Source organism: Acinonyx jubatus, chromosome E1 (assembly GCF_027475565.1).
Source record: "Acinonyx jubatus isolate Ajub_Pintada_27869175 chromosome E1, VMU_Ajub_asm_v1.0, whole genome shotgun sequence".
Classification (NCBI taxonomy): domain Eukaryota; kingdom Metazoa; phylum Chordata; class Mammalia; order Carnivora; family Felidae; genus Acinonyx; species Acinonyx jubatus.
Genome location: NC_069397.1, coordinates 19,496,203 through 19,520,800, shown reverse-complemented (window position 1 = coordinate 19,520,800; position 24,598 = coordinate 19,496,203). Strand labels below are relative to the sequence as shown.

The window sequence follows — 24,598 nt, the reverse complement described above, 5'->3', positions numbered from 1 at the left end:
GCGCCTGGGTGGCGCAGTCGGTTAAGCGTCCGACTTCAGCCAGGTCACGATCTCGCGGTCCGTGAGTTCGAGCCCCGCGTCAGGCTCTGGCCTGATGGCTCAGAGCCTGGAGCCTGTTTCGGATTCTGTGTCTCCCTCTCTCTCTGCCCCTCCCCCGTTCATGCTCTGTCTCTCTCTGTCCCCAAAATAAATAAACGTTGAAAAAAAAAAAAATTTAAAGTATGGTAACTTGGGGTGCTTGGGTGTCTCAGTTGGCTAAGCATCTGACTCTTGATTTCAGCTCAGTCATGATTTCACCGTTTGTGAGATCAAGCCCTGGATTGGGCTTGGCATTGATAGCACGGAGCCTGCTTGGGATTCTCTCCCTTTCTCTGTTCCCCTCCCCTGCTTGTGCATGTGCGTGTGCTCTCCCTCTCTCAAAATAAATAAATAAACTTAAAAAAAAACCAAAACCATGTCTAAATGGGTCATAAGTGTCTTGGCTGTTGACAGATAAATACATCATTCAGACTGGGTGCTCATATTCTGGAAATAATTTTCTTAAGTGGGTTTTCTAATGAAGCCTTATTAATAGAAAAAAATAGAGAGGTTTTTGTTCGTTCAAAACAAAGACTGTCATTCCATTTTTATTCTTTTGCCTATCAGTGGACCTAGAGTTTCCAGTTTTTTGCTATAAACATATTATTATTCATGTTTCCTTGTGTACATGTGTAAGATGTTTTTCTTAAGTGTATACCCAGTAAAATTATGAGGTCCTAGAGTATAGGATCCATACTCTGCTAGATAATACTAAGTTCTCTTTAATGTGATTGTACCAGTGTTTCCACCAGCAGTGTATGAGTTCCTGTTACTCTGCATCCTGACCAATACTTGGCTTTGTCAGACTTTGTATTTTTGCCGATATGGTATCTCATTTTGGTTTTATTTATTTCTTTATTATTTATTTTTTTCTATATCTTTTTTTTTTTTTTTTTAAGAGTGAGTGTGTGCATACGCGTGGGAGGGGCAAAGGGAGAAAGAGAGAAAGAATCTTAAGCAGGCTCCACGTCTAGCACCATCTCACCACTGTGACATCACAACCTGAGCCGAAATTAACAGTCGGACGCTTAACCGACTGAACCACCCCACCAGGCACCCATCATTTTGGGTCTATAAATTTTTTTTAATGTTTGTTTATTTCTGAGAGATAGAGACAAAGAGAGGGCAGGGGAGGGGTAGAAGGAGAGAGAGTGAGACACAGAATCTGAAGCAGGCTTCATCCTTTGAGCTGTCAGCACAGAACCTGATGCAGGGCTCGAAACCACAAGCCGGGAGATCATGATCTGAGCCCAAGTCGGGTGCTTAACCAACTGAGCCACCACCCAGGCACCTCCCTCATTTTGGTTTTAGATTTCATTGTCCATGTTACAAATTTGGTTGAGTATTTTTATATATTTTTGGTTGCTTATATTTTAATTCTATAGAATGTTTATTTTGGTCTTTTGTCCATTTCCTTATTGGGTGGTTTTTAAGTTTTTGGAGTCTTTTATATATTCTAGATATTAATTCTCTTGGTTATATGAATGATGTAGTTGTGGGGTTCTTTCTTTATTTAATTTTAATTTAATTTAATTTTTGTTATTTTAGAGAGAGCGTATACTAGTGAGGAAGAGGCAGGGTTGGGGGTCAGGAGAGAGTCCCAAGCAGGCTCCACAGTTAGCATGGAGCCTGACATGGGGCTCGATCCCATGACTCTGGGATCATGATCTGAGCCGAAATCAAGAGACGCTCAACCAAATGAACCACCCAGGTGCACCTAGTTGTGGGATTCTTATCTTTGAATTTTGAATACTTTAGCTTTGGCTTTATTGTATAGAAAACATACAATTCTTCAAAAGAAGAGTTTTCCAAATCAGACTGGGAATGTAAAACAATATGGCTCAATAAAGGAAAGAAGGGAAATAATGATGGCATATTTTCTGTGACCTTCCTGTGAATAGCCCACATTCAGTACATGGGCTTCTGTGGTTGGCCCAAGAGTTCTTAAGCCATGATGCTGAGAGAAATTATTTCCTGATTTTTACCTAACATAAAGCCTTTCTCCTTAGGTGGATGACGACTTTATAGCCCAAGATTACAGGCTCCAATTCCGCAAATGCACTTCAAATCACTTTGAGGACGTGTATGTAGGCTCTGAAACTGAGTTCATAGTATTGCACATAGACCCCAACGTTGATTATCAGTTCAGAGTCTGCGCTCGAGGAGATGGCCGACAGGAGTGGAGTCCTTGGAGTGTCCCCCAAATGGGTCACTCCACGTTGGTGCCTCATGGTATGCTGTTGCCTTCTCACTCCTGAAGCTTCACTGTGTATCAGACCACTTGTACCTGTTCCGTCAGCACACTGACAGCCACATTTGCTGACAGTAAAACCTGAATTGATAAGAAAAACATGGAAACTGCCCTGTTCAAATTACTTCATGTGAATTTTGAGAAATTTTCATCAGTTCTTCTCTCCAGAGTCCAAAAATAGTGCCAGGCAGGATTATTAGCGTTCCCTAAATCCAAGGACTTAAGTATTGCATCAGAATACTGATTTTTCAAATGAATGAGTATCAGGATGGAGGTCTTAGGATTTGAAATTGGTCTCTCCTAAAAAGACAAAACAAAATGAAATTGGTCTCTCCTGTATTACTACCTTAAAACATTTGGACTTATTTGTTAAGTAGTTCTTAATCAGGTTGGAATAAGCTCAAACAGTTATGCTTCACCCTGATTTTATGAGGTAGGAGAGAGCTCTCACTTGATCTTCCATGCCACCATAGACTAGCATGTGTTTCGTGGTTTGTAGGGTTAACTAGGATACCCTGTCACTGCCTCTCTTCTTTTATGGAACTTGCCCATGACCCCTAAGAGCAGCCTCTTCTGCTTCCAAGTTTTATTTAATGTGTCTGTATTGAAGATACTCCTCACAGGGTTTCAATAATTTCAATATTTTTGCTTTTTAAAAAGAGTGGACAGCTGGCTTTGAGGGCTACAGCCTGAGTAGTCGAAGAAATATAGCCCTCCGGAATGATTCTGAATCCTCAGGTGTCCTCTACTCCAGCGCTCCGACTTACTTCTGTGGGCAGACATTGACATTCAGGCAAGTAGATATTACAGTACCTGTCATGCCTTAGGCAGCAGAGTGAAGTGCATAAAACATACATGAGCTTTGGATTCAAAGTAGACCTGAGTTTACTTCGTCATTTGTAGGGAGAGTTACTCTGGGGAGAGTTCCTCATTTCTCTCTGCTTTGGTTTTCTCATATGTGTTCATAGGGTTATTACGAAGATGAACTAAGATAATGTATATAAGATGTCTCGCTTATGCCTGATACATAGCACATACTTACGTTTATCTCTTTTCTTGGGAGATAGAGGTAAGTAGACTACCTCTCAGAAGTCTGTCTTAGGGGCGCCTGGGTGTCTTGGTCAGTTGAGCATCCCACTCTTGATTTCAGCTCAAGTTGCGATCTCAGGTTTGTGAGATCGAGCCCTGCGCTGGGTTCTATGCTGACAGCACAGAGCATGCTTAGGGTTCTCTCTCTCCCTCTGTCTGCCCCTCCCCTGCTTGTGCACAGGCATGCATGCACTCTCTCTCTCTCAAAATAAGTACGTAAACTTTTTGAAAAGCCAATCTTAAAAAATCAGAGGCCAAGAATTTTTTTCCTTTATGAATGAATATGAGCAAGTCTCTGTGAAAGACAACCTGCTGGTGTAAACATAATGAGAATTACCTACATAATGTGTGTGATGTGTATAATTCTCTGTAAAATAGAACTGAAAGCAAACTCTCCTGCCACCAATCATTTTTCTGTTTCTTCATCCATTTCTTCCTGTATTAGAACAATTTCCTTGTTTTCATGTTATCTGAGATGCGTTCTCTATAGTCCTATTTCTGAATAGGTCCTGCTAGAAACCAAAGCCCAGTTTTGATTTGAAAAAGCAGGGTAGCCAACTCTTCTCTAAGTTTTAAGTCCAGATCATCAGATTTTATGGTGAATGGTTGCTTAGAGTTTCTGTTGTTCTCAGTCCTTTGTCATATGAAGCTTGGAGAGTATCTGAAAGCTTTATGTAAACTAATATGGCCATGTTCGCCCCCAGCAAAATCACCTTAACTGTCAGCAGTTCTCACAATATACTGGTTTATGCTTTGTCTCATTTAAAAAAATTTTTAATGTTTATTTTTGAGAGAGAGAGTGAGTGAGTGAGTGGGGGAGGGGCAGAGGAGACACAGAATCTGAAGCAGGCTCTAGGCTCTAAGCTGTCAGCACAGAGCCCAATGTGGGGCTTGAACCCACAAACCGCAAGATTGTGACCTGAGCCGCAGTCAGAAGCTTAACTGACTGAGCCACTCTGCTCATTTTTGACGCCTCTTCTCACACCTTAGGTTTTGAACAATGACTTAATAACCAGAAAGATACCAACAGAGAGAGAGAGGGAGAGAGAGAGGAATGAGTCTATTACCTGAAGTCCTCTTAGTTACTCCCTAAAGGGGAGTTCATGAGTTTTGTTTGCTAACAAACTCTTTTTTATCTTATATCCTTTGTTTATAGAAATACTGCCATTAGTGAATCTCCGGAGAACAATGTGCTCCTGTGTAATGATAGGGCTTCCTGAGTTGATAGATTCAGGTCTGATATCTCAGACAGTAAGAATAGTACTCGTAGTAATAATAATTGCAGTTGATAATTAAATGACATTTATTGCATGTGGGGTACTATTTTAAGCACTTATATTCATTTCTTTGTTTTCTAAGTTTATTTATTTGAGAGAGAGAGGTGGGGGGCAGAGAGAGAGAGAATCCTAAGCACTGCACGGTCAGTGCAGAGCCAGATGCGGGGCTCGAACTCATGGAACCGTGAGATCATGACCTGAGCTGAAACCAGGACAGACGCTTACCTCACTGAGCCACCTAGGTGCCCCTATATTCATTTGATTCTTACAATAACCCAATAAAATAGGTATAGCTACCCATTTTAGGGATGAGGATATCAAGGCACACAGAAGTTAAGTCACTTACCCAGTGTCACATAACTGGTAAATGGCATAGCTAGTATGTATTGTTTGTTTTTGTCTTCTTCACAGGAGAATAAATGTGATTATAGTTAGTGTTGAAATGTACAGTTTCTCTGTCAGTATCCTTAGCTCTTTTCCTTTTCCCTCTTCTGTGACCATTTCCCCCCCAGTGATGGTGACCTGATGCTCTCCTGCTCTTAAATGCTTCCTCTGTGAACACAGGGGGAGGTCTGATAGATAGTAAATATTTAAGACGTTGGAAATGACCCAAACTGGTGTCACTCTACTCACTATCTGTGGACCATGACCTGACATTCAGTAGTCCTCAGTAAACCATTTGTTCCTTCCTCCTCTTCCAAAGATGTCTGACCGGGCCCCACTTGGCAGAGTGATTAACCGAAACTTAGTTCAGCTCAGTATTATTGTAGCCAGACCCTTGCATTTTTGTCATTTTTCCTTTGAATGCGGAAAGAAAATATCTTCTCTCCGTGTTAAAAGCAATTGCAGGCATCAGCAGCTAAGTCAGAAGATGTGAGAGATGGGGGGCACCTCCTCTGTATAAGGGGGGAACAGATGAGCCAACTTGACTAAAGGTAAACTTTATTCAGTTTTTTGAGGGTGTTGGAAGGCCTTGCAGTTAGAGGGAAGATTATAGTCCTGTAGGCACTGCCCTGTTGCTCCCCCCAGTCTATTCCTGATGAAGTTGCCAGAATGTGTAGAGCTGCGGAAGCCAAGAAACCTGTTACTGGCGGGCTCCGTCAGTCTCTAGAGCCCTGTCTCATTTGGTAGCCAGGTCTGCAAAGCAAACTCCTCCTGCTAGGCCTCTCCTTGATTTCCTGCCTGAACATTCCTGCTCCCCTCTCCTTGCTTCTAAGATTTCCTGATCTTCCTGTTTTTTTAACCATGTTTTTATTTTCTTTTCTCTACCACTTCCTTTCTTTAAAACAGCTTCTTTTCAAACAGCCTTCCTTAATCCTAATAGCCTAGGAGGTTACTGTCATCTTTTATAGATGAAGAGACCAAAGCACAGGGAGTACATGACTTGCCACTATTTAGATCCTGCCAGTCGAGCCCTAAAAGTCTGTGCTTTTACCCACTGTGCTATCTGCCTCCCACAAGTCACATGTGGTAGTAAATCAAGGGGCAGTAGGCTGGCTATTTATTGTTATAAACTTTCTCTTTTAAAGAACATAAAAAGTTAATGTTACAGTTAGCATTATCAATTGCTGTGTAACAAATCACCCCAAAACTTAGAAGCTTAAAACAGCAATAGTCATTTATTTTGCTCAGGAAACTGCAATTTGCAGAGTGTCAAGGACAGCTCATATCTGCTTGTTTGTCGGTAGCTGCAGTAGTTTGATTAGGGATGGTGGATCTACTTTCCAGATGGCTCACTCACATGACTGGCAAATTAACCCTGGTTCTGTGTGCCTGTCTGTGTAGGCCTGTCCATGGGTTGCTTGGGCTTCCTCACAGCATGGTGGCTGGGTTCTAAGAATGAGCATCTCAGGAGATAGGAAGTAGAAGCTGCAGAGGCTGTCACTTTTTAAGGCCTGGGCCTAGAAATTGGCATAGTGTTAACCTTACCCCATTCTATTGTACATTCACAGAGTCTAGATCCCAGGAAGGGAATAGACCCCGCTTCTTGATGGGAGAAGTGTCAAAAAATTTGGGGGCTTTATCTTAGAAATGGCATGGTTGATAGCTGTAAGAAAGGGGTCGCTTGGGATTTGTGAATTTGGTTTAATGCTTGCCTTTGGTTAAGCGTTAGCATTACCTTTTCTGAATAAATTTAAGCTTGAGGGGATCTTTCTTTTCTGTATAAGGCTGGTCTCTGTCATTACCAGGTGTATTTTCAATACTGATTGTTAGCCCAACAGGTCATAGTTGAATTAAGAAGTTAATTTGTTTTGGGGCGCCTAGCTGGCTCAGTAGGAAGAGTGTGCAACTCTTGGTCTCAGAGTCATGAGTTTGAGCCCTCATTGAATATAGAGATTGTATAAATGAATAAACTTTTTTTTTTTTTAAAAGGTAGTTTGTTTTTTATTAGTCTTTGAAATCTTGTCGGTTCCTCCTTTTATAGAGACAGAATGCTCTGTCCTAGGGAGAATACAGCTTTGCTGGGTTTTGTATTTTGCCAAAGTGGTCCCCTCTAGAGATATGATATGTAGGCCTTTCAGGTTGGAATTTGGCTTTTATGACAGATGTGGAGAATGCCAGACAGAGAGTTTTCCCCATAAACTCTTGATTATGTACATTTGGATGAGATAAGATGGCTCCTTTCCTAAATAGATCTCTTTTAGGATTCTATACCCTAGTTTTTAGTTTGTCTATAGGTGGAGGGTTACATGAAATCCAGAAGGTGTATCTACTCTGAAGTGTTCACATATAGCAACTCGTCCAAATAATCTAAGGAGTATTTCTTGGACCTTTTTCCTGTCCATACTCTTTCTTTGTTAAACTACTTTATTATTTATTATTTTTAAAATATTTAATCTGTACATCCAATGTAGGGCTTGAACTCATAACCTGAAATCAAGAGTCATGTGCTCTTCCAACTGAGCCAGCCAGGCCCCCCTAAAATGACTTAAAAAAAATTTTTTTTTAATATTTGTTTTTGAAGGAGAGAGAGACAGAGTGTGAGCAGGGGAGGGGCAGAGAGAGAGGGAGACACAGAATCCAAAGCGGTCTCCAGGCTCTGAGCTTTCAGCACAGAGTCCGATGTGGGGCTCAAGCTCATGAGCCATGAGATCATGACCTGAGCCAAAGTCGGAAGCTTAACCAACTGAGCCACCCAGGTGCCCCTAAAATGACTTTTTTTTAATGTAAGGACAGTTCTCCTTATCAACTCTAGTCTTTGAATGAGGCTAATCATTTCATTCAGCCTTTACTCCATTCAGATGGTATTTACATAAAGTACTTGGTATTGCCATGAGTGTGAAGTTTAGGAAGAAAAAAAAACCCCAGAATCTTTGATTAATTGTAGAGTAAGCAGTTTATAAATTAGTATAAGAAAGATCCAAGCTACTCTGCAATACAGAGGGAGGAAAAGTTACTTCTAGATGAGGGGTTGATGAGGCTTAGTGCAGGTAGAGGTGGACAGGCAGTTCAGGTGGGGAAACAAAGCAAGAATCAAAGATACGGAGTAGAAAAAGTACAAATAGCAAGTCATGAGTCTGGATCGGGTTAATAGAGATAGGCACTATAGTCAGAGGATCCCAGAAAAGTAGGCTATACTTTTGAACAGGCTGCATATATTTCTTTTTTAATTCCTCAAAGAAATACCCTTTTGAAGGTCGCCTGTGGCCATTTACAAGGAGGATATTTGGCACTGCATATGGAGATCTCCCCACCCCCCAACAAAGGCCTCACCAAGTGAAGTTTACAGTTTCATTCTCTTGGGGAGGGAGACATGCTCTCCTTTTTACTTTTCATGAATTCACAAGTTGAGCTAGATGGTACAAAATAATAATGGTCAGCTAACATTTGTTGAGCTTTGCTGTGTTTTTTTTTTTGGTTTTTTTTTAAGTTTTTAAATGTTTATTTACTTTTGAGAGAGAGGGAGAGACAGAGGCATGAGCAGAGGAGGGGCAAAAAGAGGAGACACGGAATCTGAAGCAGGCTCCAGGCTCTGAGCTGCCGGCACAGAGCTGGACATGGGGCTTGAACTCACAGACTGTGAGATCATGACCCAAGCCGAAGTTGGACTTGGACGCTTAAACAACTGAGCCACCCGGGCGCTCCTAGTTCTTAAGGACTTAATGAGTTAATATCTATAAATCCTCATTACATCCTCATCAGGTAGACACATTTTATAGATATGGAAACTGAGATGTAAAAAGATTAAGTAACTTGCCTGTGGTTGTGCCGATTGTTTATAGTGGGGCCGAGATTCAAATCTTGACAGTCTAGCCCCATAGGCCTCTATTCCGACTTAGTGAGGTGAAAGGTCGTTGGAGGGTGTTGAGCAAACGAATGACGTCATCTAATACATGTTTTACAAGCCATTTTGGCTGCTGTGGGGAAACTAGTCTGTGAAGGGTGTGGGTACAAGCAGGGAGACCAGTCAGGAGACGGTAACAGTAATCTTGGTGAGAGTGAATGGTGGCTTGGACTAGGATGGAACAGTGGAGGTAACAATAAATGGTTAGAATCTGGATATATTTTGAAGGAAGGACTGGCAGGATGTGTTGCTTGTGGGACGTGAGAAAGAAGGGAGTCCAGTGTGACCGCAGGGCTTTTGGTCTGAGTAACTGTTGACATAGAATTGTCATTTACTGAGGTATGTAAGAGGCAATTAGAGTGTATTTCTGAGCGAATATCAGTTTGTTCTTTCACAAATTAGTAAGTTTGAGTTCCTTACTGCACATACGAGTAAAGAGGTGGATAGACAGCTGGATACAGAAATCTGGAATTCAGTGGAGAAAGCCAGGCTGGAGAGATTAACTTGAGCGTTTTTAGATTGTAGATGAGTGTTTAATTTAAAGCCATGAGGCTGGGTGAGATCAACCAAGGAGTGAGTGTAGACAGAGAACATTGAAGGATTGTAACATTTAGCAGCCGGGGAGGGAAGAAAGCCATCAAAGGACTCTGAGGAGGAGGAACCAGTGGATGCCGTGTCCTAGAAGTCAAGCGAAGGAAGTGTTTCAAAGAGGAGGTAGTGTGGGCTCAGTCATGTCAGATGGCACTGATCCACCAGGTAAGAAAAAGACTGAGAATTGACTTTTGGGTTTGCAGTGTGGATGTCTGTTGGTGACCTGACATGAACGGTTCCAGGGACGTTGTGGAGAAGCCTTGGTGAGAGGGCTCAAAAGAGACCATGAGAGCTTCTGGGACCAGTGCCTATGTGGTGGCACCTTAGTTCTGAATTTTTTCCACTCACAGAAACTTTTTGGAGTAATAAGGAGAATAGAGGTAGGAGGACCCGTGAGTGCTTTTTCAACAAAACTAAGATACAGAAAACTCAATTCCAAATTAGGTCTAAAGACTTCTGAAGCCGCAGATAGGCAGGAAGTCCACTGAGGAAATCATGACAGTTTGCTGAGGGAAAAAAAAAAGATTAGCGTGGAGGTGCCGATCGTAGAAATCTCCAAATACTCAATCCCAAAAGGAGAAGGCCCCACCCTGGAGACTGTAAATAGGGCTAGGACTGAACAGTGCCTCAGTGCTCTGAGGAAGCAGAGAGAAAAGATGTGGAAAATGCCTGAGCAAGTTTAAAATGCTTGATCTTAAGAAAGCAAGTGGTGACCGTGGTCAATGGTCTGTGAAGCAGCCTTTGAAGAAACCACAGAAGCTGAAGTCTGGCAGTAGAAGCTCTTTCAAAACACATTAGGTCTTGAGTGTCAGAGGAGACAGGACTAATAGAGGAGCCACATTATGAGGCAGTGTAGTTCTGCAGCAATGGGGGGACGACAGGCCACAGAGCTGTAAACCTGAGAGTTACCCGGGTTTCCCAGGCACCCCCTTCATCCCTCCTGTTACAGGAACCCGATGCATTAATACGAGCAACACGAAGTGAATGTCCACGGTGTCTATACAAAGATAGGATAAGGGAAAGAAATGAAAAAGATCAGCAGATCTTTTCTACAGATAATGAAACACCAGCCAAAATAGTTGCCAGAAACGAAGAGAAAACTGTATTCAGCGTTTCAACCTTAATTAAAAAAAAAAAATTAATCACAGTTATAAAGGAAGATTACAAAGATTAAATACAAGAACTCAGGGAAGAGATGGCTGAATAGCAGGAGGTGATGCACAGAGAGCAGGAATCTATGAAATGCTAGCTGCCAGAACTTAGCAGAGAGATAGAAGAAAAAGGCACTATTTCAGAAATCAAGACCAAATTACAAGAAGCACAAAGGAGATTGATAGCATGGGAAGCAGGGATAGTAATGACAAATGAGCAAAGTGAAACAAAAATCAAAAAGGGATTCAAGAGAAAATGAAAGAAAAGAGATAAGCAAAAAGAGATCCAGCAAATGTAATTAGAGGCCCTGAGAAAGGAAATCAGAACCGTGGGAACATAACACCTTAAAATACAATTCAAGAAACATTTCTGAAATAAAAGTTTCTATTTCTAATTTATCTTGATTTTTTAAAATCAGTAATGGCTGTAAAACTTTGTGACGTATCTTTTCTGCATCTTTCTGCCCACTCTCAAACTCTTAACTGCAGTGATGTACACCAGGAGATGTTCTTTTTTTTTTTTTTTTAATGTTTGTTTATTTTTGAGAGAAAGAATGCACGTGCACACACACGGGGGTGGGGCAGAGAGAGAGGGGGACAGAGGATCCCAAGTGGCCTCTATGCTGGTAGCAGAGAGCCCAGTGGGGGGCTCAAACTCACAAACCATGAGATCATGACTTGAGCTGAAATCAGACGCTGAGCCACCCAGGTGCCCTGTGAATAGGTGTTATAATGTTAAATTAACTCTGCATTCCTGGGATAAATCCTACCTGATGGTATTGCTTTCTGTTTCACAGTACTGGTTTGATTTTGGTGCTATTTTTATTTTTTTTAATTTAATCTATATTCATGAATGAAATTGGCCTGTAATTTTTCTCTTACAATTTGTGTGTCAAGATTATAAAAGCCTCATGAAATAATTGGGTGATCTTTCCTCCCTGTTTTCTTTCTGTTTTTTTGTTTTGTTTCATTTTTTAATTTTACATGATAGATTATCTCTTCCTTGAAGGTTTCATAAAGCAGTCTGGATCAAGTAACATTCTTATATGTATATGGGCAGTTTTTTCACTTTTTAAAATTTTACGGAAGTAAAAATCAGTCTTGGGGTGCCTGGCTGGCTCAGTCAGTAGAGCATGTACCTCTTGACCTTCTCAGGTTGTGAGTGCAGCCCCCACATTGTGTGTAGAGCTTATAATTAAAAAAAAAAAAGTCAGGGTGACTGGGTGGCTCAGTCAATTGAGCATCTGACTTCAGCTCAGGTCATGATCTCACAGTTTGTGGGTTCGAGCCCCACATCCGGCTCTGTGTTGACAGCCTGGAGCCTGCTTCGGATTCTGTGTCTGCCTCTCTCTCTGTGTACCGCCCCCCCTCCCCCCACTCCCCCCACCCGCGGCTTGCACTAGTCTCTGTCTCTCTCTCTCACTCTCAAAAATAAACATGAAAAAAAAAAGTTTTTGTAGTACAGTTCTGAGTTTTGACAAATGTGTTGACTCATGTATCCACTGCCACAATCAGGTACAAAACAATCTCATCACTTCGTAATATTCCCTTGTGTTATCTCTTGTGTTAACCCCGCCTCTCTCTGTCAACTACTGATTTGTTTTCTGTTTGTATAATTTTGCCATTTCAGAATGTCCTACAAATGGAGTGATATATTAATAATATGGAGTTCTCTCTCTCTATTATATATGTATGTAGTATGTGCAGTTTAGTCCTTTATTAATATTATTTTATCGTGTGGATATATCAGTTTATTTACTAGTTGAAAGACATGAGTTGTTTCCAATTTGGGGCCATAAGAAAGCCTCTTTAAACATTTGTCTACAGGTTTCTCTGTGAACACAAGCTTCCATTTCTCTTAAGTAAATGAATATCTTCGATGGCAATTGCTGGGTCACACTGTGTTTACTTATCTGTCTAATGAACTGTCAAACTGTGTTCCAGAATGGCTGTAACCATTTTACATTCCCTCCAGCACATAGGAGATTTTCAGTTGTTCTTCATCCTTGTTGGCGTTTGGTATTGTCAGTTGTATTGGTTTTTCTTTTTTTTTCTTTTCTCTTTTTTTTCCTTTCCTTTCCTTTCCTTTCCTTTCCTTTCCTTTCCTTTCCTTTCCTTTCCTTTCCTTTCCTTTCCTTTCCTTTCTTTTCTTTTTTTGAGAGAGAGGGAGAGCAAACACACAAGTGAGCAGGGGAGAGGGGCAGCGGGAGATGGAGAGAAAGATCTTACGCAAGCTTCATGCCCAGTACAGAGCCCCATTTCGAGCTCAATCTCACAAACATGAGATCATGACATAAGCCAAAATCATGAGTTGGATGCTTAAGACTGAGCCACCCAGGTTCTCCATTTGTGCTTTTTTTTTGTGCTTTTTTTTAAGTTTGCTTATTTATTTTGAGAGCCAGAGAGCAGGGGACAGGCAGAGAGAAAGAATCCCAAACAGGCTCTGCCCTGTCCGCACAGAGCCCGATGATCACGGTCGTGATCTTGAACCGTGAGATCATGACTTGAGCCAAAATTAAGAGTTTGATGCTTAACCAACTGAGCTCCAGGCATCCCCACTTTTGACTGTTAAGTTCAGCTAGTCTATGTACATGTAGTTGTACCTCACTGTGGTTTTAATTTTCTTTTCTTTGATAGCTAAAAGATAGCATCTTTTCATGTGTTCACTTATTGGCCATTTATATATCTCCATTGGTGAAGTGTCTTTTCAAACCTGTTGTCTGTTTAAAAAGATTTTTTTTATTACTGAAATTTGATGAATATAAGGTTTTGTTAAGTATATGTCTTGAAAATATTTTTTATCAGTCTGAGGCTTGTCTTTTAGCAATGTCTTTTGTGGAGAAGTTGTTAATTTTGATGAAATACAGTTCATCAGTTCATCTAGTACTTTTGGTGTTGTATCTAAGAAATCTTTGCCCAAATGCAAGGTCATAAGGTCTCCTATGTTTTCTTCTAGACACTTTACATTTTTAAATTTTACATTTAGATCTCTGAGCTATTTTGAGTTACTTTTAGTATAATGTGTGAAATATGAATTGAATTGTGTTTGTTTTGCATCTGGTCCAGTAGTCCCTGCACTATTTGTTGAAAAGACTGTCCTCTATCCATTGAATTGCCTTTCACCTTTGTCAAAAATCAGTTGACAGTGTGGGGAACTGTTTCTGGACTGTTTCATTGATTTATGTGTTTCTCCTTTCCCAGAACTAAAATCTTGATTACTGTAGCTTTATAGTAAGTTATCAAATCAAGTAATGTGATTTTTCCAACTTTATTCTTTATTTTGGTTATTCTGGTTCCTGTGTCTTTCTATTTAACTTTAGATTCAGCTTGTCCATTTCTAAGAAAAATTTTTTTCCTGAGATTTTGATTGAGATTGCCTGAATGTATAAATCAGTTTGGGAGTAATTGGTATTTTAATATTCTGATTGTTCCAATCTATGGATATGGTATATTTCTTTCTTTCCTTTTTTTTTTTTTTTTTTTTTTTTTTGAGAGTAAGTGAGCTTGAGTAGGGGAGGGGTGGAGAGAGAGGGAGAGAGAAAATCCCAAGCAGGCTTGGCACTGTCATCGCAGAGTGTGATGCAGGGCTCAGTCTCACAAACCATGAGATTATGACCCAAGCCGAAATTAAGAGTTGGTTCAACCGACTAAGCCACCCAGACACCCCTGGTTATGGTATATTTCTTAATTTAGTTTCTTTTTTTTAAGACAACATTTTGATTTTATTGTTTAACTTTTTTTAATGTTTGTTTATTTTTGAGAGACAGAGACAGAGCACAAGTGGGGGAGGGCAGAGAGAGGAAGATATAGACTGAAGCAAGCTGCAGGTTCTGAGCTGCCAGTCGGCACAGAGCCGGATGCGGGGCTCGAACTCACGAAACCATGATACCATGACCTGAGCCAAAGTCAAATGCCTAACCAACTGAGCCACCCAGGTGCCCCAGTTTAGTTTTTTAAATGATGTCTTTCATCAGTATTTTGTCATTTCTCCTTTTTTTTTTTTTTTTGCCTCATCACACTGGCTAGGAAGTATGATTCTGAATAGCAGTGTTGAAAAAAAGCCTTCAGTCTTTCACATTAAGTATGAATGGTAGCTGTAGGTTTGAGGGTTTTTTAAGACTTGTTTTTTTATATAAATTATGTTTTTTACATTTATTAATTTTGAGAGAGAGGGAGAGAGAATGTGTGCAGGGGAGGGGCAGAGAGTGAGGGAGAGAGAGGATCCCAAGCGGGCTCTGGCTGATAGTGCAGAGCCCGATGTGGGCCTCAAACTCAGGAAACTGTGAGATCATGACCTGAGCCAAAATCAAGAGTTGGGTGCACAACTGACTGAGCCACCCGGGTACCCCTAAGATTTTATTTTTAAGTAATCGCTACACCCATTGTGGGCTCCCACTTAAAACCTCGAGATCAAGAGTTGCATGCTCTCCTGACCGAGCCAGCCAGGTGCACCAGGTTTTTTGTAGATACCTTTTATCAGGTTAAGAAAGTTCCTTTCTGGTTGTGGTTTGCTGAGAATTTTATCCATAAATGAGTGTTTAATTTGGTCTAGTTATTTTTATACATCTATTAAGGTAATCAGTTTTTTTTCTATTGATATGGGGAATTACAGTGATAGATTTTTGAACATTGAACCAGCTTTACATTCCCAGAGAAACTCCACTGAGTCATGTGCCATTCTTTATATATACTTTAGCACTACATTTGATTTTTAATATCTTTTTTTTTTAATATAGGGGACTTTTATGTCTCTTCATGAGAGAGATATTTGTCTTTTTTGCTTACGATGTCCTTGGTTTTGGTTTTAGCTAACCTCACAAAGTGAGATGGGGAAGTGTTTCTTCCTCTTTTGTGTCCAGAACTGTTTGTGTAGAATTGGTATTATTTCTTCCTTAAGTGTTTGGTAGAGTTCACCAGTTAACCATCCTAGAATTTTCTTTGTTGGAAGATTTCCAATTTCTATAATAAAGGACTATTCAAGTTATCAGTTTTGTTTTGAGACAGGATAAAAGCTGTTTTAGGATTTGTATGGTAAGGAACGTATTTCTATTTCAAATACATTTCAAAAATCCTTCTTTGCCATGACTTGACAAGGCATCCCTTCTTTCTCTTACTCCTGACGTGTCAAGCTGTGCCATGACCCTCTTTGTCGACACACGGCTCATTCTCTCTTCTTGGGCCAGTCTTCCTGTTAGTGACACACACACTGACTGGCTATGTTCTGGAAGCACTTGCAGGCCTCCTGGCAGTGTGTGAGGTACTCATGTCGCTGCAGACCTGGCTGTTTTTATTCCATCTGCAGCTGCTAGGCCAAAACAAAAACTTTATTTTATTTCTTCTGTTTATCATAAAGCTGGGTATTTTTCATATATTTCTTAGCGACGCAACTGAATTTTTGAATTTTTGTCCAAGCATTCACTGTGAAGAAAAAAGTTTGAGGTTGTATAATAAAAAGAGTGTCACTTAAACGCAATCAAAGTTAGCCAAAGTGCAGAATAATAGGGATAATAGATTAGCTTTCTTGTTGCCATCGGAATTGCTCCTCTTTGTGGCCCTGTTCTTTCTCAGAATATTTTGCCTAGGGCTTTCTACTACTTTCGTCTATGCAGTGGATGCATTTCTAGTGGCTTTGTGCTCGCAACCACGAACCGTGAGATCGTGACCTGAGCTGAAATCAAGAGTCAGACGCTTAACCGACCAAGCCATCCATTTGCCCTATAGTTTTCTTTCTTATATAGTTTCTTACAAAACTTGTTATGTGAAAGAACACCTACAGTAGTTTTTTTAGGATACAGTGTCCTCCCTACTTGTCTTGTAATTTAAAAATTCAGTGATTTTAAACTTTCGTTCTATTTCTTAGTGAACTATGAAAATAATTCTGTGTTTCAGGCATATTGGCTATTTATTTTCCTGGTTCATTCCATTTTCAGAGCAACTTTTGTAAACTTTTTATGCTGTGCTGGTCTTATTTATTACGTGCTGTTTTGGTAAGATGCTTTTAGGAATTACTTTGATTTATTCAAATTAGGAGGGTTTTTTTCTTCCTAGGATTTCTTTTCTCTCACTGCGTTGAGGACCTTTTCTGTATTACTATCTTTAATTAATTTCAAGACATTTTAATTGAATTCTTGGTTTAAAATGTTTAATAACTAAAAAAAATGTATACTTGCAACAAGTTGGCCAGACACAAGGTTAAAAGCATAGTCCTCCAGGGGAGCCCAGGTGGCTCAGTCAGTTAAGCGTCCGACTCCTGATTTCAGCTCAGGTCATGATCTCACACTTTGTGAGATCGAGCCCCACATTGGGCTCTGCACTGACAGTGTGGAGCCTGCTTAGTATTCTCTCTCTCTCTCTCTCCCTCTTTCTCTGCCCCTCCTCTGCTCAAGCTCTCTAAGCAAACAAACATTAAAAAAAAAAAAAGCGTAGCCTCACTTTAGGTACCAGCTGCAAGTTTAGGGGTCTCCAAGGCCTCCCCTCACTTCTAACTACATGGAAAACTACAAATCCCAGGGTTCCCACGACCACCCTCAAATTCTGTAATTTGCTAGGATGACTCACAGAATTTAGGAAAGCACTACACTATGATGAGAGTTTTGTTACAGCAAAAGGATACAAATGCGAATCCACCAAAGGGAGAGACCCATAGCGCAAGGTCTGAGGGGTTCCAAACATGAAGCTTCCATTGTTCTGTGGGATACCTGGCCCTCTAGCATGACAGTACTCAAACTTTCTAGTTTTCCTTCTGCCATTAATTTCTAGTTTCATTCTGTTGTGGTCAGAAAATGTATGTAGTGTGATTTTAGTATTAAATTTGTCGTGACTTGTTGACCTAACATGATGATTCCAGGAGAATGTTCCACATGTGTTTGTGGAGAACATGTATTCATTCTACTTCTCTTGGGTAAAATGCTCTGTATATGTCTATTACATTCTTTTGGTTTACAGTGTTCAAATCCTCTGTTCCTTATCGATTTTCTGTCCTGTTTTCTTAAAAATGGGATATTGAAATCTCCTACTATTATTGTGTAACTGTTTTTCTCTTCAGTTCTCTCATTGTTCATTTTCTATATTTGATCTGATGTTGGGTGCACATATGTTTACAATTGTTATCTCTTCCTGGTAAGTTGACCCTTTTTAATTATATACTGTCTTTCTTTGCCTCTTTTGTTATTTTGTGACATAAAGTCTATTTTGTCTGATAGAAGTATGGCCATCTCTGCTGTCTTTTGCTTACCATTTGTGTGGAGTATCTGGATCTTTTATATTCATCAGCCACTCGAATCTTTCCAGTGGGAGAGTTTAATCCATTTAGATTTTTTAAATTTTATTTTAGAGAGCATGTGATGGATAGAGGGAGAGAGAAAGAGAGAATCGTAATCAGGCTCTATGCTTAGCGTGATGTGGGGCTCCATCCCATGATCCTGGGATCATTACTTGAGCCGAAATCAAGGGTCAGCTGTTCAACTGACTGAGCCACCCAGGTGCTCCAATCCATTTATGTTTAAAGTGATTATTGATAGAGAAGGACTTATTATTGCCATTTTGTCATTGCTTTCTGTCTTGTAGCTTTGTGTTTCTCTTCTTCTCTTGCTGTCATTCTTTGTGTTTTATTGTTTTGTGTTTTTGTTTGTTTTTTGTAGTGACATGCTTTGATTCCTTTTTTATTTTCTTCAGTGTGTCTTCTGAAAGTATTGTCTTTGTGGTTAGCATGGGGCTTACATAAAACAGCTTATAGTTATAACAATCTCTTTTAAGCTGATAACAACTCCCACACTGTATGTCATTGATGTCATAAATACATCTTTTCATATTGTATATCCATTAACATCTTTTAGTTATATTATTTTTTATCTTTTGCCTTTTAACTTCTACACCAGAATTAAAAGTGATTTATCCACCACCATTACAGTATTATGGTGTTCTATGTTACCTTTACCAGGGAGCTTTATACTTTCACATACTTTCATGTTGCTATTTACAGTCTTTTCATTTCAACGTGAAGGATTCCTTCTAGCATTTCTTGTAAGGCAAGTCTGCTGTGGATGACCTCCCTCAGCTTTTGTAGGGATGCCTATTTCTTCCTCATTTTTCTAAAGGACAGTTTTGAGATATTGTATTCTTGGTTGGCAGAATTTTTTTTCCTTTAAGCACTTTGAGTGTATCACCTCACTCCTTTCTTGCCTGCAAGGTTTTGACTTAGAAATCCACTGATAGTCTTATGTGAGCTTCCTTGTACATGATGAGTCACTTTTAAACGCTGTGTCTTTGACTTTGGACAGTTTGTAATGTGTATCACCTTGCTCTCTTGGGTTCATCCTAGTTGGTCTCCAGTAGGCTCCTTCTTCCCAAAACTTCATATCTGGTAAGTGTTTAGCCATTGTTTCCTTAAATGAACATTCTGCCCCTTTCTCTTCTCCTGTAAGTCTCTTAGACTTTCTTCATGCTTTTTTCCCCTGTGATTGGATAATTTCAAAAGACCTGTATTTTGATGTTTTTTTCTTCTGCTTGATTGTGTGATATTGCACTCCTCTTGTGAAGTTTTCAGGTCTTACTGTATTCTTCAGCTCCAAAATACCTGTTTGGTTATTTTTTATATTTTTCATCTCTTTGTTGGTATTCTTATTTTGTTTGTGTCTTATTTTCTTGGGCTTGTAGAGCATCTTTATGATGGTTGTTTTGAATTATTTGGATATTTTTGAGACCTATTTTGTTTGGGTCTTTTTTCCCAGCTTCTTTATATGTCCTATAATGTTGTGTTGGGATCTGTACACATGAGAAAATAGCCACCTCTGACAGTTTTTATGATCTGGTTTTGTATAGGAGGTGACCCTTGCACGTGAACCCAGCTAGAGATTCTGGGGGCCTCAGAAACCTTTTTTTGGGAGAACGTGACTTTCCTGGGCTGAGTGTTGCGGGTCTTTCCGGAGCTCATAGTCTCTTGCTCCCTCTGGTGCCTGTTGGTGCCACGGCTGTTCTCTGATGTGACAGCAGCAAGCCGCCTGCCTCTTTCTTGTACTCAGTGGCCGCCAGGTATCCAGAGCCCACCAGCTCCCCAGCAGGGCCCACATCAAGTGAGACAGATACCATTGCCTTGAGCAGCCCTATGAAAAGTTGGCGCAGAAGCACATTCGCGTCTTCTCCCTTCCTCGCGAGGGAGAGAAGCCTGAAGTTATGAACCTTCTCCCAGTCACACCACTCACATTTCTTTGCTCTTTGCAGCATTTGGGAAGCCATACTATGCTCACTCTGTCAGTTCTCCAAATGAGGCATCACAGAAATTAGTCCTTCAGGCAACCTTCCAAAGAGTTAGAATGCTGGATTATGGGGCGCCTGGGCGGCTCAGTTGTTTAAGCATCCGATTTCAGCTCAGGTCATGATCTCGTGGTTCGTGGGTTAGAGCCCCGTGTCGGGCTCTGTGCTGACAGCTCGGAACCTGGAGCCTGCTTCAGATTCTGTGCCTCCCTCTCTCTCCTCCTCTCCTGCTCGTGTTCAGTCTCTCTGTCTCCTTCCCTCTCCCCCCGACCCCCCCCAAAGAAAAAGTCAGAAGCCAGGTGTTCTTACCAGGCACTGAGCTGTGGTAGCTTGGAAGAGGGACTGACTTGGGAAAGTGAAATGTCTCTTGTTACCCATTGCAGTGTAGCTGTTTTCAGCGTTGTGCTCCCCTGGGGGTACTGTCACTTCTTAACTGGATTCTGGAGCGCTCAGAAAGGTGTTTCTGAGTATCATTGTGAAAGCCATGTTTCTGTGGTAGAGTGAGGACTGGGACTCCCAATTCTGCTATAACAGTGATGTCACTGTCCTCTAAGACTGCCGCCAGTTCACAAGTGCAGTGACTTCAGAAACCTGCCTACGTATTTATCTTGATCTTGCATATTTGCCACTTTGCAACATAAGACATTTTGAGGCTCTGCTGACTAGAAATCATCACCTCTTCCCGTGGTAAAGCTACATCTTGTTCCTTGCTAATTTTTCTTTTTCTGTCCTTGCAAAGTCTGGCTTTCTGGAACAGAGGGAAAGATGCATCTGGTGGTAGAGATATAGGTTGACTTTATATTTAAGTTTCCTATTTCTGGAGGGCATGATGATGTATTTTGAGACTAAAACACAAAAAGAAATGCTTCAACTTTCCACACATGAAGTCCTCCAAGCAAAGTATGTTCGTAACTATATCATCCATTTGATAAAGACTAGAGTGTCTGTTTTTTAAAGGCTTTAAAAACTTGACAAACAGTAATCAAACCATTGCTTACACTCTCACGTTCAAGGTTTAGGTGATGGCAGTAACAGTCACATTTATTATAATGGCAAGTATGACATGACAGGCTTTCTAGAATATATGTCCAGAGCCAGAACATAAAATGGAAATGCGTCGTCACAGCTGCAAGTAGTTAACGTACACCCTGCGATTAGAATGCCTGAGTTGCCGTCATGGGCCCAGCACTCAGCCAGGCGATCAGGGTCAGGGTATTTAGCCTCTTTTTAATCCTGTTTCTTTTCACGTATAAAATGGGTATGGTAATAATGAGGTACTACCTACCTCATGGCTTGTTACGTGAATCGAATGAGGTGATTGGCAGATAGATACAGAATGTTTAGAATAGTGCCTGGAATTTAGGAAGTGCTGAATCATTGTTAGCTATTACTAAGAGCAATTATGATGACATTGTTCTTTTTAACCTTAGTAACTGTTACAGATCATATTTAAGAAAAAAAAAAAGATTAATGACTTTCTCCCTCATTTACAGAGTTGAGACTGTGGGCCAACCAGACAGAAGAGACAGTATAGGAGTGTGTGCAGAAAAACAGAATGGCTATGACTCTCTGCAGCGTGACCAAGCAGTGTGCATTAGTACAAATGGTAAGAGATACACAACTGCTCTCCTCTTTGAAATACATGAATTACTGTGGTAACATCTGAACCTATTCCAACATCACGCATTTGTAGCAGGACACGAGAAAGTTCAAGTCTTTATGACATACCTATATGGCTACTATGTACCAGGCATTATTCTGTTCCCTTTATAAATAGTAAATTATTTAATCCTTTTAACAACTTGCTGAAGTGGGGAGTCGTAGTATACCCATTTTATAGATGATGAAAACTGAGCCACAGAGAGGTTAAGTGACCAGCTTAAACTCCCTTAGCTTAGAGGTGACTGTGGGATCTGCACCAGGGAGTCTACCTCTGGATTCTGTGTATATAGGGCATCTAAACTCAACACAGATCGATGAACCGAAGAGAGTGTTGACTTAATTTGTTTTTATCTCCGTAGGGTTCTTTGGCCCCTTACTCTACCGTAATCACACTTTTAAAATCCCCTCTGAAGATATGTTACTATTTCCTGGTATGGGTCAAGCAGTAGGTAGAAAAAGACTCTTTATTTCACGTGCAACAACAGTCTTTCTGTTTCACAGGATGTAATCTTGTAATGGAGTCAAGTTTCTTTTGATCCCATCCACATTGGAAACTCAGTCTCTGTTCTAAAAGAGTAGCACCCTCGACCAGAACTCTGAAATGTGATTAAAGCTTTAACTTTTTCTCCTGCCTTGGGGATGGCGGTTAATTAACATATTGAGATGCATTCTCTTTGACCAGTTGGTGTTCCAGAATGTTTTCTTGATGTGAGTTAGGAAATTAGCTGTGTTATCAGTAATCTAGAATCCGTTTCATTTCTTCATTATTGCTCACATGTAAATGACTCTTTACCTTAACATTTTAGGTGCAGTTTTTGTAAATGGAAAAGAAATGACTAATCAGTTGCCAGCAGTTACTTCTGGGTCCACTGTCACATTTGACATTGAAGCTGTGACTCTGGGATCCACCAATAATAACGAAGGAGGAAACTTCAAGCTTCGAGTAACTATTAGTTCGAATAACAGAGAAGTGGTTTTTGATTGGCTACTGGATCAATCTTGTGGTTCTCTTTATTTTGGATGCTCATTTTTCTATCCTGGATGGAAAGTGTTGGTGTTCTAGATTTTTGGATGATTGGCTTTGGTTTGCAGGGTTTTAAATGTAGCTGTCCTCAGCTCAGTTTAGTTGAAATTGGTTAAAAAAATTGTTAGATTCATCTCTCAGTTAAGCCATTGAAAATGGAAATTGTTTACTGGATTTATTTGGAACATTTTAGCAAGATTTGACTATTGTGGACAAAACCGTAGTGCAGTCAGTTTTACTTTTAGCGTAGTGTTAATTGTAATATCAACATCACGATAAAAATCAAATTGGCTTTTAAAGTATGAGGAGATACAGAAAGCCCTGTACCCTTCTACTGTACTTCTTTAAACGCTGGTTATTAGAACAGAAAAACCTAGTGTAACATTATTTTATTAAACTTCTATCTTTTAAGGATCCAAGGCCATGTAAGACTTTAGGATAAAACAACAGGACTAGACCAGCCAGAGGCCAGAGTTCTGTAATATGCCTTCACTTGTGTGCTCTCCACGTGAGTGTTGAGTATGTTCTCCATATTCACGTATCTGTAAGCAGTATTGAATTTTATCTCCTGTTCAGTGATCTTGAAGTCCCAAAAGCGTGATAGGTTTTGTGTTTTTTTAAATTACTGAGCACATGTCTACAATAGGCAAGTACTTGCTTTTTTCTTTCCTTGCAGTTCGATTCATGATAGTTTGGAGGATTTTTACAGGGTAAAACTACGAAGTAGTACGCACAGCAGGGGCCATTCACACGTATGTCATGTGCACATGTGCATGTCCAGCCTCAGTGATGTATGTGTTACTCCTGATAGGGTATGAGCTACAGTCCAGTTTAATATCAGTTTTATAAACGGTCTGTTAGTGGACCAAACAAATATAGGCTAAATACTTGACCTATTTTTTGGAAAACTTCAATTTGTTTAAAATATTTATTTGAAGGACTTAGTGTGTAAAAATGATTAGCTTAACTTGCTATACCAGCCTACAGATTTTTTTTAATGTGAATTTTTTTCCTTCATTTTTAACAGTAGAAATGTGGAAACGCAAGTTTGATATTTTTGTAAGATAATTTATTTGGGGATTCACATTCCCTGTTGGACAATCATGACCTTTTTCCCTTGCCTTTTTATATACAAGTAAGTCGCTTTCACCTGTTTAGTGACCATTAAGAAGATGTGCTAGAGTGTAGATGTCTCGTCCAGCTGTCTGAAACAAAATAAAAACCTCAAAGTTAAATGTGTGTATTTTTTTCTTCTGTGAGATGTGATGAATCCAATTTTAATCTTTACTTTTAAGTAGAGGGAGGAAAGGATTTCTTGTGTCTCCAGTCATTTTAATGCAAATATCATTGTAACTTGTTGTCAGGTTACTTAGGCTTTATCTTCTGTGTATCTGATACTGAGCATCGTGCCTGACATATAACGTGTGTCCAGTAAAAGTTGGATTGAATGAATATGGATGGGTTATTTTCTCCAGAATGTTTTCATCTCATTTCCTTCATTTGTCAGTTCCTTATTGAACCTTATTATTTCTTATCCTCTGCAGGAGGGCGACATCTTACATTTATATCCTTAGAATCTGCCTTTTCACAAAAATGACTAAAACCTGACTTAATTCTAGATAGGAGTGGATTGCAAAATTTCAACTCTGAAGCTACTTTAAATACTGCGGGGTTTTTTTTGTTTTGTTTTGTTTAAGATTTTATTTTTGGGGATGCCTGGGTGGCTCAGTCAAGCTAAGTGTCTGACTCTTAGTTTCAGCTCGGGTCATGATCTCCTGGTTTGTGAGTTCGAGCCCCACGTTGGGCTCTGTGCTGACCGTGTGGAGCCTGCCTTGGATTCTCTCCCTCTCTCTCTCTCTCCCTCTCCCTAGACCCCCCTCAAAATAAATAAATAAACTTTAAAAAATAATAAAAAGAGTTTTTAAAAAAAGGTTTTAA

The 24,598-nt window shown here is 40.1% G+C and overlaps 1 protein-coding gene across 1 annotated transcript in view; it reads left to right on the top strand.

Moving 5' to 3' along the window:
* The window catches only part of CRLF3 (cytokine receptor like factor 3), a 43,413-nt gene extending 19,518 nt beyond the window's left edge, over positions 1 to 23,895 (top strand). Inside the window, exons 5-8 of the mRNA XM_027034445.2 lie at positions 2,088 to 2,310; positions 2,990 to 3,122; positions 21,468 to 21,580; positions 22,443 to 23,895. Coding sequence (XP_026890246.1) covers positions 2,088 to 2,310; positions 2,990 to 3,122; positions 21,468 to 21,580; positions 22,443 to 22,699 — 726 coding nt within the window. The 3' untranslated portion in view covers positions 22,700 to 23,895. The remainder of the gene's footprint in view (positions 1 to 2,087; positions 2,311 to 2,989; positions 3,123 to 21,467; positions 21,581 to 22,442) is intronic.
* The last annotated feature ends 703 nt before the right edge of the window (positions 23,896 to 24,598 follow it).